The sequence below is a fragment of the Astatotilapia calliptera genome, chromosome 17 (assembly GCF_964374335.1).
Source record: "Astatotilapia calliptera chromosome 17, fAstCal68.1, whole genome shotgun sequence".
In the NCBI taxonomy this organism is placed as follows: domain Eukaryota; kingdom Metazoa; phylum Chordata; class Actinopteri; order Cichliformes; family Cichlidae; genus Astatotilapia; species Astatotilapia calliptera.
In genome coordinates, this window is record NC_137438.1 from 25153088 (window position 1) to 25171998 (window position 18911).

Here is an 18911-nt window from a genome sequence, read left to right on the forward strand (position 1 = left end):
CAGCTGGCTTACAATTCCCCATATCACTGATTTTCCAAAACATATTATGGTTATTTTTTGCCCTGCAGCAGTAAAATCTTATTGCATGTCTACTTAATTTACAACACAATTCTCTTCAGAAAATACAGCGGCGCTCTTCCCAACATACTGATGAAGTCCGCTAATTGTCTTTCATTCCAGAACAAATTACATGTTCACTTTGTTCACAATTAACTTGCAGCACAGAGGCCATTCTGTCATCTGCTTCCCTGCTCTTCAAACTGCTGTTTACTTAACAAATCCATGTCACTGGGTAGTGCTAAAGTATATCACAACAGACAGAACACTAAACACACAAGATCTGTTGTTATCAGCCTGTGCAGCCGCGCCACGTAGAGCGAACGCTCTTGTTTGCTTCTTACCCCCGCCGTCTTGATGAATGATCTCAAGATGACGGATCAGTGGGTGGTTGTTTTGCGTGCATGAGAATGAAAGCATTTTAACAAGAGGAGAAAAACAAGAACTTCAGTTTCACGATTCACATTTTACTTCATCCCCGTAAAATACGATTGAAACCAATCCCTAACAGGGATTCGCTTAATTAAAATTCAGTTTAACGAGCTTATCAAACCTTAGACTTAATGAAATGCTCATGATGTTTTCTGGCCCTGTGAACATTTAAATGTGTGTGTGTGTGTGTGGGGGGGGGAGGTTATGCAGTCAAAAACCCACTGTGCCTCTGACTTCTGCTGTTCAGCTCTAGCTGTAATAAGGCAGCGCGATAAGCTCTGACATTTTCATTATGCTGCAGTCATTTGTTGATTGATGCAGCTCAGCAATGCCTTAAAGTTACACTCTCTGATTTTCTTGTTGTTGCTCCAGGCTTACTGTGGGCTTTGGGTTTGAGTTTCAAGGCACTTACAGTGACCTGACAGCACAGTTTGGTACCACTGCATTATATAAAACTATCAGGTAATGTTACTTCTCACCTTCGGCCAAGATATGAAATATGTTGAGCGAAAAGCTGTTTAGAGATTTGGATGTCAAGTCAGGTGTCAAATTCATTTGAAAAACACAAGGTGACTATCTGCTGTTTTTATTTCCTTGGGTCTGATGGAGCTTACAGGACTCAGAATCAGTACTCTTGCTACTATCAAGCCTTTCAAGCACCACAGATAATAATACGCTTAAAGTTATAAGTAACCACATCAAGATAATCTTCAAAGTAAGCCAACAAATCGCAGTGGCATTTCTTTTAAATGAACTACTTAGGGCCCAAGTGACAGAATTTCTAAGACCACTCCTCCTACCGAAATTTAGTGATTTCAAAATCCGATATTTCAGTATTTTCCAATATCGATATCTTTTTCTTTCAAATGCAAAATACATAAACATTGTTGGCAACAGCTGGAAGAAAAACTCCATAACCTTTTGTTTTGTAAAGTTATTTGTTTACTCTTATACTCTCTGCCTGACTTTGCTCACATTAGCTGGCCGTGCTTTACCAAAACGGAAGTTGCAGTGCCCTCAGGTGGGCAAACTATGCAATGTCAACAGTAGAAACATATGAATGGTGTCTCTTCTTTACTTTTTAAATTTTCATTTAAACTTTCATTATCATCAATCATCAATAAATACCAATAGTGGTCCTGTCTGACTGTCTGTTACACAGCAGAAAATGTCAGCAAATATATACCAGATGTTTGATACTGATTGATATTAAATAAACTGGCAAGTGTGCCTGCGTTTAACGCAAATTTTGAAAAAGAGAAATAGATGGTGTTGTATGCAAGTTTTTGCATTCTTGAAAAAAAATGACAGTTTTACTGAAGACGTCCTCTAAGCTTTCATTTTGAGCCAAATTAAACCAGGAATTCGACATCCTTTATACCCCTAACCCATAGAAAAATTACTCAGTACGTAAACATGAATTGTTGAATTATTAGGCTGAATGTCAGTCTTTGTAATAGTATTGAGAATATTTTTTTTTAAAGGTAGCTCTTTTTAAAACGTTATCCAAGAAACCAACATCCACAGACACATGATGGATGGTGGGGTATAACCAGACAACCTATTTTTAATATATTTATTTATCCCCTTTATGTATATCTAAAAGTGAATTACATTCCTGTCTCATTGTGGTTTAGATGTTGAGATTATTCGTATGGGTCTCTGCACTGCTGGTATTCCTAACAATGCCCATGTGCCCTTTCAAGAAAAGCTACATAATGCTTGTCTTTGGTGCTTCAAGCTCTTATGGGTCATTAGCCCTGTGGAATAAGAAATGGAGTTAGATGGATAAAGCCATTGCAAAAGTCACGCCTGAGTTCAGCTTATTGTTCCCACATTTTATCTTTTTGTATTGTTTTGTTTTAAATTACAAAAACATATTATGCACAAATTCTACTAAAGGTCCAGTACAGAAGACAGATGGGAAAGGTCATGACAAAGGAGCCCCACACAAGAAAAACAATCTAAATTCTTGTTGGTGTTCACAGAGCAGCAGTGACTCACCTCTCTGATGGCTGTGCAGAACTCACTCTGAAGGACTTTCTTCAGAGATTGGAGCTTGTGACCGGGAACATCGCCTGACTCCTGCAGCTTCTCCAGCAGCTCAATAGCCCTGGCAACATCTGGGAAGCGAGAGAGAGAGAATGGGTGTGAGTAAATATGTATATGTGTGTGGGTACTCATGCCAAGGGGACAGAGGAAGAGGAAAAAAAGAAGCCCCGTTCAATTACATTAACAGCACTGCTGTGACAAAGGCGCTAGAGCAAATCAATGGGCAGGATAATGGAAATAGACTCAGTCAAGGCCAGCAGTTGCAAGGACGATAGAACAGCAATCCCATCCATGGATCGTTTGCATTGGCTTATCTCTGAGCATGAGAATAAAGGAGCGGGGTGACAAGTCAAGGACTCATTTGTTCAAAGGTAACACTTCCTGGAAAGAGTAGGCATTACAAAGCGTTTACACTAAACCGTAAGCCTTAAGGTAGAGGCCGTGACTCTGGGGTCTTCTGAGCTCTTTTCTCTTAATTAGCTTCTGCTGAACAAGTTCCACAGCCTGGATGATTAATTTTTTACCCTCTGAAACTGGCAGGCCAAATAGACTCACAAAGGTAGAAAGGGTGATTTGGTACTCAATCACTGGACTTAGATTGTTGTGTCAATATCATGTTTTATTCATGCCTAAGACCTGTGACCACACAAGAGGGGGTGACGGCAATAACATTTCAGTTCATACAATTCAAGTTCCCCCTCTGCTCTAGTTTCAACCCAAAGGGGACACAGGCTATTTTTTGCAAGTACCCCATAATAAGGCATTTAAGTAACGATTATATTCATTGTCTACTAATTACTGATTATTTAATTCATTCTTTAAGCCAATCAGGTCACATCTTTAAACTAGTAGTACTCTTAACTCCCCAAAATATGTTAAAACTTCAGAAGGATAAAACAATAAAAAGTATTCATAATTTCAGTATAGCACGTAATGAATACATGTTTTATTACATTTAGCTTCTGAACACCACAAAAGTTTGTTTTGTAAATACTATCAAATATTTTTTTCAGACGCATTTAATTATTTATCACGTAGAGCCGAATTAAAATGCAACCGTTTTGCTCAATATCACAAATGTGACGCAAACAGCATCCTCCAACATTAGACAGGAAATTCAGACAAGAGAAAAAAAAATCCCTAAAATGCAAAAAACAGAAAATTAAACTGCAGGAAAACTCAGGAAGACAAAGGAAGCGGGATCCCTCTCCTCAGCTAGACAGACTTGGAGTAGATGTTGTGTACACTGTGTTTAGTAGGTCTCTCAGTGTTGGTAAGGCCTCAAGGGCTATAAATGATCCAGCGGCCTCTGAGATTAGTCTCTTTTAATCTGCGACTGAGTGGCGTCTTTTTTATCTGTTCTCGAGGACACATCAGAAAGTTGCCAAAGCCTTATCTGAATAGATGAGCATAGATTGAGCTGAAATATGCCCCGTTACAGAATAAACTTCAAAACTGGGTCACATTATTTCTTGTCAGTAAGTGTGATTAGCTTTGTTTTCGTCAATATCACACTGCTCAAAAGTGTTTCTGTGTAAAAGATTTGAGCCTCGCAACATGTTTCTGCCGCTTGATTTATCAGTGGGTTACAATTATATATCAACGACTGATGTTATTCATTTAAAACAACGTACCAGCGGCAACAGACGTTTAGCTGAGTTGCAGGTTTAGGGTCATGATATATCAACAAGCAAACGCTGCATATTTAATGACGTTATATGGCAGGGCCACACTTCCATCTATGCTGACCACCAGGGATCGAGCACACAGACGCATAAATATACTCTCTAGGTTTTTTGCTGTATCCACATATGCTTGTTCAGAGAGAAAACTGGGAAAACAGGGACACAGAAGTCTGTAATGCAATCAAACACAACAAATTGTGCTGATTTTTGTTGATTAATCAAGAATTTAGATCAGTGATTCACAAACATGGATACAAGTAACAGAGACGGACAGAGAGAAAAAAAAAGGGTAAGTAATGTAAATAGAAAACATAAGTACGCCTTTACTGCTTCCATAGCAATTAAAAAGTTAAGCAGCAACCAGCTGCTGCTAACTAAATGCGTTTGAATAATTCAGTATCAGCAAGTGTGAGCACCTCTATAAAAGCAGAGGTTTTGGCAGTTTGCTGGTCAAGAGCACTCAGGTGTGTGATAACCCAATGCCACAATCTTTCCAGGAATGGTGAACCAAGCAAAATCACCCCAAGGTCAGACCATGTAATGCTTAGAGAGGCTGCAAAATAAAATAAAATAAAATCCTGAAGGCTATACTGCAGACTCTACAGGCCTCAGTCAGCAAGTTAAATGTTAAAGTTCATGACAGTAGAACGGTTGCTGGGAGAAAGTCTATTCTCTCTAAAAGGAACATGGCAGGACAGGTTAGGTTTACACAGTTGCATCTGAACAATGCACAGCACGTCTAGAACAATGTCCTTTGGACAGATGTTTGCCCATAATGCACTGTGGCACAGCCACCTCATATCCACTGTCAAGCGCTGTGCTGGAGGACTGATTGTTTGGGCTTGTTTTGCAGCCACAGGATGTTGCCACCTTGCAGTCATTGAGTCGACCACAAACTCCTCTATACACCAAAGTGTTCTACAGTCAAATGTGAAGCCATCTGCCTGACAGGCAAAGTTTTAACTGGGTCATGCAACAGGACAATGATCCCAAGCACAGCAGCAAATCTACAACAGAATGTCTGAAAAAGAAAAGAATCAAGGTGCAGCAACAGCCCAGTCAAAGTCCAGACTTCAGCCTGAATGAAATGACGTGACAGGCCCTTAATCGAGCTGTGCATAGACCTGTGAACGTCAATGAACTGAAGCAATGCTGTAAAGAAGAGTGGGACCAAAATTCCTCCACAATGATATGAGAGACTGAGAAAATCCAATTCAATTCAGTTTTATTTATACGGCTCTAAATCACAAAAACAGTTACCTCGAGACCCTTTATTTTGTGAGGTAAAGGCCATACAATATACAGTGTAGAGAGAAACCCCAACAATGAGACAGCAAGCGAGCGCTTGGCAACAGTAGGAAGGAAAAACTCTAGGAATCACAAGTAAGCCGTCTGTGAGCAGTCTGAGAGTGAAGTGCTCTATTATAATTTAGCAAAATGCAAAAAGTCAGAAATTCTAAGTATAAATGAACCATAAATAACCCACTGAGCAGTGATATGTAGCAAAGTAAATAATATATACTTAGACTATTCTATACTTAATAGGCTGTGTCCCCTTCATTTTAAGGCTCAACTATGTATTATAGCTCCATGCAGGTTTCTTTGGTATAAAAAACCACTTAAAAAAAAAAAAACATAGCCATTTACACACATGCACTATTGCCCTAAGCTTAATATTGAGTTGAATGCCAGAAGACAAATGCATGATGCTTTGCACACTGAACCATCTTCATTTTGTTGGCTTCCCAATCATCCTGCTTTCTGCTTCCTGCAAGCTCTAGTCAGATCCCCTGTCTAAAACCACACAGAGTATCAACATGTGACAAAGAAAAAGTCTGACAGTATCACAACCTAAACCTGAGGTGTCAAAGATAAGGCCCGGGGGGCCAGACACGTCCTGATGAAGACTCCAGCCCGACCCCATTGAACATCATTGGAAGGTGTAATGTTTTACAGCTTTATCTTTACTGACAAAGACCTCCCACACGCTACACCAGGGGTGCCCAATCCCGGTCCTCGAGAGCTACCGTCCTGCAGCTTTTAGATGCATCCTTGTTCCCACACACCTGAATCAAATGAATGGCTTGTTATCAGGCCTTTGCCAAACATGATGGCATGCTGAAGAGATCAAACCATTTGATTCAGCTGTGTTGGAGTAGGGATGCATCTAAAACCTGCAGGATAGTAGCTCTCGAGGACCGGGATTGGGCACCCCTGCGCTACACCAAAGTAACTGGGTAATACATAAAAAACCAAGGAAAAGTTTTTTTTCTCCCTTTATAATTTCTATTATTTACAACGGATACACAGAATACACTGTGTATCCATCCACTGTACACATGGATTCACGTTTTTGTAATTTGACACGTTTATTTCTTACAATTTCAGAGTCCTGGTGACAAATTTCTGACATTTACCGCAGCAGCATTTCTCTACCATATTGAAAAAAACTGAGACATACATTCGAAATTGCACCCCTTTTTCTAATATTAAGATATCTCAAGGATTAAATGTATAATTAAACTCCTTTATACTGACAGAAAGGGGAGTTTCACTGGTCCGGCCCACTTAAGATTAAAGTGGGCTGTATGTGGCCTATGATGTAAAATGAGTTTAACATCCCTGACCTAAATGTCCTGACATTTTCCTGAGCTCACATGTGAAAACAGTTTCCGTCTTCAACCTAAAATTTCATGATTCATATAAAGGGGGCTTGGTTTTTGCTTCCAAAGGAGACTCAGATCCCTACAAGTTTAACTTGTACTTAACAGATTCTCCTTATGTCCCCACTATATGAGTAATACCAGCACACACACACACACACACACTGGTATTGAATTCTGGGAATATTGAGCAATTCAGCAAAGCAGATGACAGACTGAAAGGCTTTTGCTGCATGCAAGCCAGCGGGAGGTAAGAAAAGAAGCAGTACTGAGCTCTGACCCCTGCGAATACTATATAAGGTAATGTGAAATGTACAGTTTCTATTTCTTTAAAAGGTCATTTGGGGGCATTGTGCTGTTATTAGACGGACAGGAAATATGGGGAAAGAGAACAGGGGAGAGACATGGTAAGAATCCAGCTGGCTGTAAATCAAATCGGGGACTCATTCCTCAAAGCACTTCCGCCCATGTGGTATGAGCTATAGCCAATTGGCTGTCAGGGCTACCCCCTCTGCCTGTTTCTATTTCAAGCACTCTGTAATAAAGCACTGAGAATTTTATTGATTTTCTTGAAATTGCAGGGGTCAGTTCCCATCACGAGAACAAGGCATGCAAGCGACAGTCCAGTCATTTAATACGGGCTTATTTAGAGCAAACAGTGGTGTGAATTTTCAGGGAAGTGCTAATTAGCCATTAATCTAATAACCAAGAGTTTCATTTAAAGACAGCAGCTGCATTTTTGCTATTTTTCCTGGTGTGTTTTGTCTGTCGAACATTAAAGATTCTATCACTCCCAGTCCAAGCACCGTTAGCCTTCAGCATGTTCCCGCCTGTTCCAATCACCTCAGCTCTGCACTTACCTTCACACCTGCTTCTCATCCCCAGAGGGACTGTACACCAAGCCCCTACTGTTACTGCCCCTATGCCTGCAGCTTCTTTCTCTCATTCGGCACAAAAATGTAACTGAAAATAATAAGAAATAAAATGACAACAACAGCGGAAGCGTCTCTAATTAAGAAGCGTTAAACACAGATTTAACGAGACACATGTTAGCAGTTGAGCAAAATAAATACACTGCAGTGAGGATCTCGTGCTTTCTTCAATGCTTCGCTTATTCAGTGTTGTCCATGCTGAGTCGACACACTTATGGAGGGTTTATGCTACAGTATTAGAAGCCTAGCAGCTCTCTGGGCTTTAGTTGGGATCCCACAGTTTCCAAACACCATATTTCTGATTTTATTTTAAAAAAAAAAAAAAAAAAAAGGACTAAAAACAGTTGGACGTGTCTTATTGCTGGAATAATGAAGCGTTGTCAAAGTTTCTTGCACGTGTCGGTTAAGCACAAGGTTTCCTTTGGCAGCAGTGTGTGACACTTCGGGTTATGGCATTAGTTACACAGGGCTGTCACTCAAAACCAAAAATAAAAGTCAGTTGGAAAAAAAAAAGAGGAACCAAGTTACAAACAACACTCTGATGTGGAAGTTGCGGGTCTTTAAAACAGGATGTTATCTAAAATCTGAATTCTTGACTCCTGCTGTGAGGTGTTATGCATTCAGGGACATTGTGCTGGCATGCTTAGGTTCCTCCTGTCCTCTTACACGAAAAGGTCACTGCATATCAATACAAAGTTATTCCGAGTGCTCACATGGTGAAACAAGACACCTGATGGTGTTTATTTTCCTTTAATCTGTCACCTGTCCGATCTCTAATTGATATTCTGGTCTTTACGCCTGTTTTCTGCCCTGCCCTGTTTATTTTTGGACCCCTTCTCGCCCTTTTTTGGACACTTCGGCTTGTTTGTGACCTTTTGTACTTGGCCGACGATTTGGTTGGACGCCAGCCTGCGCCCGCTTAATTAAACTTTGTTCTTAATTCTTCTGTCCTCTCTCAGGGCTGGCATGAGTCTGTGTTACTGAGAGAGATTTATCGTTTTGTACGTCACATGGTCAATTTAACCTCTCCTGTTATCGAATACGCCCAACCACCCTGCCAAAAAAACCACTGGGGTGAATAAAACATTCTTTTTTTGTGTTTTGCAAACACTGAAACTTTTTTCAAAATTTAATTCCCTACAGCTAAACTTGCAATGGTCAGGTCTCCCTTGAAAAACAGGAGTGGGAATTACTACTTAAAATACGGCAAACTTTGCCTTAAAACTTTAACGACAGGTATAAAAGCAGTTTGTTTATACCCATATAACACTTTTTAAAGTGCCAATACATTCTTAAGCATGCAGCACTAACACATATATATATTTTATCAAGGTGAATACTAAAGGTTACTCGTACGCCTGAATATAAAAAAAAAAAACAAAACACTGATTCTGAATAGCTCATAATGACTTGGTACACTTCCAAGCAGCAAGGGCAACGGTCTCAGAGGTTTACGAGCATTTCTTTCTAATTACATGCAGGTCAAGGGCCATCCAGATATCCCCCCCCCCTCTGCCATTATTGACTTCCACATGCTCATTAGCACCATTTTCCTTATCCGCATCAAATACTTTCACTAGGCATTCGGAACTTGACTTCAAAGATTGATGTTGCAGACATTTCTGCCAGTGCTTTCATCTCGTTGATCACAAGTGATGCCTTCCCATTTCCTGATATAATCTTTCCAGCTCGAATCGGGGGGGTATTTTAAATTTCAGAAGCTCTGCATCAAACAGAGAAGCTGCCACAGTTTAAATGCAATTAAATTGTGCAATGTAAGCTCTAGAGAGTAAAAACTGAAATACTGTGAGTCCATGTTTGCCATGCCCTTCATCTTCTGCCATTACAAGATGATATAATTGCAGGTGGACATACAAATCTGAATGTAACGTAAATGATAGCCACACGCCTCAAACCAGAGATAACGAAATGTCTGCTCGCGCTGCACAGGCACGTTTCCTCTTTGATGCTTCCAGTGATATGTGCTGTGAATTAGTGGGACCAGTGTGATGGATTATGTCCTGCAGATCGCATTGCCCGCTTTGTTTATTTCTTTAGTTCAGCCACTGTGATTCAAATGAACCACACATATTTAAGCACAAATGTCCCACGGTCACGCTTCACTGTGCACTGCTCTGTGTGTGCTAAATGTGAAAGTGGGCCCCGTTAGATGAGCTGTGTGACGGATCAGAGGAAACCCACAGAGAGGAGGCACTGAAGGGTGATTTTTTTTTTTCCATGACAAAGCAGCTGAGATGACCGCAGGGGATCATAGTTACGTCACATCACCAGGAAATCACTCCCAAATCAGATGTGCAGTGAAATGACATATTACATTACCTAATAGTGCAACAGAGGGGGGCAAATCAGCTTAGTGACCTCTATTATAACAGTGACATAACAGTGGCAAAAGACCATAATTATCAAATGTTTTACTTGCAACTGAGCAAAAAAGGCTGACAAAACAAATGAAGCATAGTTCAAGATAACACCAAGTATACGCTCAACGCCCACATGGCATTCCTGTTACATGCAAGGTCTATGAATAAACTTCAGCTGGAGGTAGTATAGGAAATGCAATTCCATCCTTGACTAACCACCACGGTTATACAATAACAACACACATGAAAACTACCAGATTTAACGTGTTTTACTAACATCTGAGGGAAGGGCTTTGAAGTTGGGGGTGCTGGTGTGTGTGCACACGTCAGGCATACACAGTCAATCTTGCAACTATAAAGTCTCCATAGAGCTGTCAAGATAGGCAATAAGCCTGTTTGCAAACAGATGACTAGAACCTATAAGTGTATTTTACCCAGCTGAAGAGCCAAAGGTATAGGATGAGTGGATCGATCAAGTCAGAACTAAGCTTAAGAAAAAACAATCTGTTATGCTTAGAAGGCTGACTAAAGTAAATGAAATGTCTCAAGCTTTAGTCTTTGTCAGTCAAAACGCACTGGCACACATGGTTATAGAAACTGTGAGTCGATGACTTTTTATGTGGGAACTTTGTGAATTGTTTTTTGTCTAATAACTAAAAGTCATAGCAGAAAAATAAAATAAACAATGACCAGAAAATCACCGCTTTAGCATCTGGTTCATTTTTTTTCTGTTTATCCATTTCAGGGTTGCGCTGAGGCTGGAGCCTATCCCGGCTGTCATAGGGTGAGAGGTACACGCTGGACAGGTTATCAGTCTGTTGTAGGACTAATACAGAAAGACAGACAACCATTCATACCTATAGCCATTTTAAAGACACCAGTTAACCTAACAGGAGTGTCTTTGGACAAAGGGGAGGAACTGGGATTCATAGGGGACTGAAGGATGTCTCCCTATTGCATTAACTAAAATGGAATAAACAAAAAAACATAACAACTAATAACTATTACTCATCTCTCATCATCAGCCTGACCCCCCACATGCACATACATGTTCCTGGTCCACTTCTAAACCATTTGGTGGAGACAACCAATCCTTTCCTTCACGCTCAACAACTCTCAGCCTTCTAGTTTCTGCCTGTCGGCCTCGTTATGCCTCTTTTCTCGCCTTTGTGTCCACATGCTTTGCCTTTTCTACCTGTACATTAAATCAGCACAGTGAGCCCTTGCCTTTGATTTCTGCATTCCTTCTCGTTCATTTAAAGACATCTGCTAACGCTACACTTCACGGGGATCGTGGCCCAAATGAGTGTTTTCCCTAAAAATGCAATTCACCACCATTCAACTCTGGATTTTACTGACTTTTACTCCAAAGTTAAAAAAAGAAACAAACCAAAAAACCCCACAAATTTATGTTGGGGGGGGGGGGGGGGGTTCAATGTGCCCAGATGTGTTCAACATCTGTAAAAAAATTTTTTACACTCATTTCAATGAAAATTCTGCTTCGTTGAGACGTGCAAGACTGTCAAATTTAGCATATCTCTGAGGCAAACAGATGGTATGCAATTAAGTCATTCTCACTGTGTACTCTGACAGATTCTTCTCCAAAGTAAGAAGAAAGGGTGTTGATGTTGCTGTATCTAAATGAGGATATTTTTTCTTATGAATAATGACACAAGAAAAAGTATCTTTCTCTCTAATTATCTGCCAGAAAAATAAAACAAGAAGGTGTCCCGAAGTGCAAAGGAAAACCATGGGTTGTAATTACAGAGCATCTCTATGAGGAGTAGTGACATTGGTCGGAGTAAATGAGCATCAAGATGCAGTTACAGTGTAATGTACTGCTGCCATATTATAAAGAGTGATGACACCAGGAGAGATCCCGTCAGCAGTTAATTTCCCTCTGCTATACGAAGGATGAGGGCATTCTCATTAGTGATACTTACTAATTAAACGAGCCGAGTTCTGGGTGACCTGATAGCTGAGTGGGTAGGCCTCAAATGCCCCGAGCAGCGAGTCCCAAGTTTGATTCTTGGCTGGCAGGATTATTTGTTCTCTTACACTTTCGCCCCCACCTTGATTGCTGTAGGAGTTACTGACTGAACAAAGGCTCCAAAGTCATCCAGCCCAAGTTTTCTTTAGCTATGTAGCTGTCAGGAGTATAAGTAGACTAAATTTTCTCAGAACTAATTTTTTCACTCTGTGCAGTAACATTTATGAAGGTCTCTAAAAAACCCACCAAAACAACATTAATTGCAGCATTAAAGCCACTAAAATGTGGATTATTTTCAACTGCACAAGACAGACTTTATTACCGAGTCTTTCCTGTGCTTTTATGCTCTGATATCATCAGTTCAAGGGAGTCTAGCGCTTCAAACAGACTTCAAATACCCAGGCAAAGGCTTTTTCACTATCCAGAGAGATTCACGTAGTATTCCTTTTCACATCTCAGTGCGAGATCCTACATGAACGTGACCGGAAAACTTTGAGCAAAGTGTGCCAGCTGTATTCACAAAGAGACTGGGAGATAATTGAGATCTGAACTTTACATTGAAATTTCCTATCGCTCTGGGTCACTGGTGATGATGTTCACTTTTGGTCTGCTTTTAATCATATTTGAAAGAAAAACATTTTTAATAATATAAAAGTACCAAGGAAGCTTTTATTTGTTTAAAAAAATGGATAACTTGATTGTAGCTGAACTTGTTACCTCAAGTTACATCAAGTTGAATATAATTGAGCCTGGCCAAGCAGTTCTACTTGAAAATGACAAATTTTTTTACAAAGGCAAATACAAAGTCTTGGCCATATCTAGCTGTTCTTTCTTGATTTTCTTTCTTCTTATTCAGGCTGCTCCCTTTAGGGGTCACCACAGCAGATGATCTACTTCCACCTGAGCATCTTCTTCTCCTGTGTGGTCTTTCTCTTTTCCTCCTGCCCGGCAGCTCCATCTTCAACATCTGTTTTCCAGTATATCCACTATCCCTCCTCTTTACATGTCCACACCATCTTAGCCTTGCCTCTCTTACTTTCCCTCCAATCTGCTCAACCTGAGCTGTCCCTCTGATGCATTTTTAATCCTGCCCGTCCCATCACCCCCAATAATAATCTTAACGTCTTTAACTCTGCCACCTCCAGCTCCGCCTCCTGTCTTTATGATAGTGCCACCATCTTTAAATCACACATCATCGCAGGTCTCACTACCATCTTGTAAACCTTCCCTTTCAATCTTTGTGCTATCCTTCTACCACAAATTACCCCTGACACTCGTCTCCACCCACTCCACCCTGCCTCCACTTTGTTCTTCACCGCTCTTGTGAACCATCCATTGCTTTGAGAATTTAACCCCAGGCATGTAAATTCATCGACTTTCACTATTACTTTTTCTTTCAGCTTCATCTTTCTTGACTTTCTAACTAATTAAAATTAAATAGAGAAGGAGAATAAGGAAAACTGCTGAACAGGGACATAATCAGTGGAAGAAACTGATTATAGCATTGTAAGAGATCCCAGCTGAGGATTTGTTGATAGATTGTGTTATAAGTGCCGAACTCCAAAGATGAAAACAAGAGAAAAAAAATTATAAGTACCAAAACTGCAGTTCCTCTAACTTCCACTTTAGGCTAACTCTATAAGTGAGTCAATCTCCACAGACTCCCTATTACAATGCCCAACTTTAAACATAAATAAACACATTTAGAGGCGCCTGGTACAAAGAACAGTTTTGGTTTCTATCGCTAATTTTTCACTCTATGATATTCTGTATTTATTTATAATCCATAAAGCCCCAACTTTTGGGAATTGAGGTTATATAAACTAACAGCCTAATATTAGAAAATGACTAGAGCTAACTATTAGCTAGCTAATAGCTAACTAATAGCTAGCTATTAGCTAGCTAACTATTAGCTAGCTAATAGCTAACTAATAGCTAGCTTGCTTGTTTACATTGCTATTTCTAGAGGTGTACATTGGACCTCTTAACCATGTCTATGTTGTTAGCATCTTTTGGAGCATTTGAATGATTTAATTCTCTGACAAATACTGTGTCTTACCTTTTGGCAAATTCTGCTAGCTCTAGTTATTTTGGATGACTGAAGTTCTTGAAATATTTTATCAATATGCTGTCACCAATCAGCAAGTATCTGGAGTATTGATTGGAGATGAATGCAGCTTCTAGACAAACCAGCAACTTATATATTGAACAGAACACATGATGTAATCCCTTTCCTAGAACAGTAGTTCAATATTTCTCATTTTAAATTTTACAATGTAAAAAAGTATCTAAAACAAATATTGCGGTATAAAATGATTATATAGCTGCCACTGTCTGTGTGGCATTATACCCTGAAAACATCAGGCTGTGACTAAAAAAGGTCATCCTCATCATTTGTTGATTAGAGAAAAGGCACAGAGCTGAACAAAGCCACAGTAACACGTAATAAAGGCTTCAACGCTCCACAACACTGTTGAGGGGATGTTTTTGCACTGGGCTCTGTTCCCATTTCCTGACATAATTAGTCATTTATAGCAGTTTACAAAATTTAGCCTAATCCATTTTCAGTATTAAAAGTGTCAGTTTGACAAAACTGCAACAATGTAAATAAACACGTCCGCGTCTGTCTGCGTTTATTAAACTGCAACGCTGAGATTTAAACCTGCGATCCTCTTTTCAAATACTAACTCTAAATGAAATGCTGCTTTCCATCTCGGAGGGTGACAGGCAGAAAAAGTCTCTAATGACCTTTCTCTGACGGGAATCGCACCTTTGTACCCTGAGAAATGCTATCCAGATGTCATGCATCTGGGAGTAAGTTGTCCTGAAAAGCCCTTGCCATCTGCCGCTGCCACTTTGACCTGGGTGCCCTTGGCAACTCTGCTGCTAAAGGCAGTGATAAAAACAAAAGAAATCACAGTCTGAATACAAAAAAATGGGACAACCAAGTTCTCTCCTCATGCCAAGAGAATAAGCTTTAATTTGTCCAACTGCAGCGATTCCACAAGAAATAAATCACTCCTAGAAGGGTAATGGCTCCTGCAGGAGCCTGTGGCGAAAACAGAGCCAGAAAACATCACACTCTTATTGTCGTCTTCATCCTGGGTAATTACTGGGCAATGTCCCTCCAAGACAATTACTGAGAGAACCTTTATTTCTGCATTAACAGGAGGCCATTTAAAATATAGACAGCTATAAGTGACGTCAGCTTGTCAGCACCTCCTTAATCCCTTAAACACAGCCATGTGCATGAGTGGATGTGATGGAAATATGTTCTAGCCGCAAATGGATGAACTCACAACGATCTCAAATCCACACTTTTTTCTCTGTCTAAGCACTTTCCATCTAACTTATCTTATCTAACTTTTGTAATCTAGTCTCATCTAACTTTCACAATGGGAACGACTCAGAGTTCAGATTGTTGCCCAAGGATACTTTGGCAGGAGCACCCATGGATCGAACCACTAACCTTCTGATCGGTAAATGACCTTCTCTAAATCTACCTTCTAATCCACGGCCACCCTAAACCTCTGTAACAAGCAGCTAAATTCAACAATTTTACATCTATGTTTTTGTATTCGGGGGAATGGAGAATTTGTACTAACTAAAACAGATACAGCATGGATATTAGAGTGAGTGTAAAGAGTTAAAATCTTCCTTCTAGCTATGGTCAGTGCAATATCCAACAATTGGGTTTGTGGAAATGCGCGTGAAGCCCAGGCGTAATCACCAACTCGTTTGGGGTTGAAATGAACAATGGCAGCAAAGTGAGGGACGAATAAAGATTGCTTTGCAGCTTCTAAATGAACAGACTGGTGGGGATAAAGAACCGATCAGTGTCTTCATCCCATAGCATGTGGTGCAGAAGAGCTAGGAACAAACATCTAATCTTCCAACCACAGGTTCGGGGTTAACTTGTTAGCTCGGAAAACTGCAAACAGTGGGGGCTTTTGAGGGGAGACTTCCACACCACGTTCCTTGTTCTACAATTGTTAACACCAACTACATAATGCCAGGCGTCTACTGCACATCATTCACTGGTTAAACTGATGAAAATCTCCATCAACTTTTTGCTCAATTAAAGACTCTAAATGAAAGTTAGCGGTAGATGCCATTACATCATGGATTGGTGATGGATCCTTTGTCACCGTCACCATCTTTGTGTTTTAAAACAAGAGGTAACCAGTGATTAGAGGATCTTACTGTGAAACTAAGAACACTTTATACTCACTGGATAGCAACTTAAAATTACAAGTCATTAGCTAATGAGTATAGACAATCCCCCTCTCTGACTGTAATAATGACAATATCGTACAAAACTGACTTCATGTTTTAATCAATACATCCTGAAATTAGTAACCGAGTCCAAAAACTCATCAGGAAAGTGTTTACTGAGGCCGTAATCTCACAGATGTCTACACAAGCAGTGTTTTAGACACAGAGTGGTCAACCCTGCTGGCATTCCAGACATTTTTTATAAAGTGAAGGACTTTAATGCAATTAAAAGGAAGGACTACAATTCAGCAAATGAGCTTTATTAGTTCAATGTTTTTTGAGCTGAATTCTGGACCAGGCAGACCATTATAAAATAATGAATATGACACAAAAAAACACAACCAGTTAACAAGTAACACAGATTAACACACAAAACTGAAATGGAGAACGTGGCCAGCATTATCCTGCCATCAGCGAGTAAGCATTTCACTGGAAACATGCAGCTTGCCGGCGTTGTCATGGTACTGGTACTAAGTTTCTGAACAATATGCAGTTTATTTTTTGAATATTCTATGTGATTCTTAGGTTCATAGTTATATTTATGTCATGTATAAAGTATGCTTTGGTTCTGTGTGGTTTTCGAGTTTTTTCCGCATTGTCTAGTCTTCTCGTGTGTTTAGTCTCGTTTTCATGTTTGTTTTTCTCTTGTCTCTGTGTCTGATGTTCCCTTTCTGTCTCCTCAGTCAGTCATCTCCCCACGTCTGTTTCTCCCCAGTCCCCGAGTCAAGCCTGTGTGATTAGTCTTCATCTCCATGTTTATCATACTTCCTGTTTTATTTTGACAGTCTCGTCTCTAGTGTATAGTGCACTCAGTTTCGTTTCCCCTGTCCCGTTAGTCTGCATTAGGTCCAGCTATGTTGCCACCTGTTGCCCATCCTCTTGTTATCCTATGTGTATTTTAGTCCTCAGTCTTACTCTGCTCGTTGTTGCATCGTCCACTCATGCTATCTTTGCGGTCCTTGTTTCCTGTTCTGTTGGTTCTAGTTTTAACCTTGTGGGAGTTTCTGGTTTTTTGTATCCTTGTTTTTTCTTTGAGCTTTCAAGCTACAGCAATAAAGCTGCCTTACTTAGTTCATTCCATTGTCTCTGGGTCCTGCATTTGGGTCCTGAAACATAGCCGTACCTAATAGATGTTTAAATTTATCTCTGGAAGTTTCAGTCACAGTGCCCTCTGCTCTCACTGTTTCATACAGAAAGGTTTTCATCTCCGGTGTGTGTCAGTTTGCACTTACATAAATGCCAGATCTACTGAGAATAAAAGGCTTTTTTAAAAATTATACAGCGAAGTTCAAATCCATTGTTCTCTACGGTGCTTGCTTATCACAGTCATTTCCTTTGACAATAACAGGAAGGCCAATGATGTAATATCTTTTCATCCTGCTGTGACCCTGCAAGCCAAGTGGGAGCTCTCGAAATGAACATCTCTGTTCCTTTTCTCCCTGCGTGCATTTGACAAACTCAGCAACCCGGCAGCAAAAGCCTCCACCCAAAAACGAGAGGAGTGCACCTTTTCATTAGCAATTATAGTGTTTTCACCAAAGTGGCAGGATCCGAGGACAGGAAGCCTATAATGTTGCCTGGCTCTGACAGCTCCTGCGTGAAACTATCATTACTACTGTTTGTGCCATTACAGCTGCATTTTCCAGATTGTGGGTATGGATCAGGCCCCGTGTGTACACACGAAGGTCACAGCTGAGTCACTGCCCAAGCAAATGACTAAGATCAGACATGGCTGAATGCTGACAATTTATCAAGTTGCAGGACATTGCTCCTTGCCTTGCTGTTTAAAAATCTATTTATCAGCTTAGCAGAGCCTCCTTTTTTTAAAATAAATCTATAGTCTACTATGAGACATGGGTGGGAAAAGCTTAGGTTGCATTGTTTATCTCATTGCTGGATTCAATCTGTGGCTCATTTCATTAACTCTGCGTGTACAGCACTTCTGCAGCTTCCCAGCAGATTGTGCACCTGTAAAGCTTCACTGCCCTCAGACATTAAATTTCACTGAAGAACAAATTGAACATACGGAAGGGGAAAAAATAGTATACTTTAGCAGTAGATGTTAATGTGGTTAATTACTTAAATCACCAATAACAAGTGACATCAGTCAGATTAATCCCTGCAGAATAATTAATAAAGAGTATTTATATACTTCCCTCATGTGGTTTGGGAGGAGAGCTGACGCTGGCTTTACTTGGCACAGAGTAAAGCGTTAAGGTGTCTGCTTTCTCTATATTTGACGGTATCCATTCCCTATGCAAGGCTTGCGCAATATTACATTTCACCAGCGGATCTGCATTTGGTCTGAATGTGCGACTGGGAGGATTTTTCAAAGTGACCTCAAAAATAGACTCCTTTAAGATGAAAGTGTTGAGTTGTAAAGGGCATCTTCTCAAGTGTACAGGACATTTTGTACTTCCTCAAATCTCCCAGAGGAATTACTA

General features: G+C 40.2%; 1 protein-coding gene across 2 annotated transcripts in view; it reads right to left on the reverse strand.

Annotated features, from left to right (window-relative positions):
- lin7a (lin-7 homolog A (C. elegans)) overlaps window positions 1-18911 on the reverse strand; it is a 48015-nt gene that overhangs the window by 28133 nt on the left and 971 nt on the right. For both annotated transcript variants that reach the window (XM_026147065.2, XM_026147066.2), the window contains exon 2: window positions 2494-2612. In XM_026147065.2, coding sequence (XP_026002850.1) covers window positions 2494-2612 — 119 coding nt within the window. The remainder of the gene's footprint in view (window positions 1-2493; window positions 2613-18911) is intronic.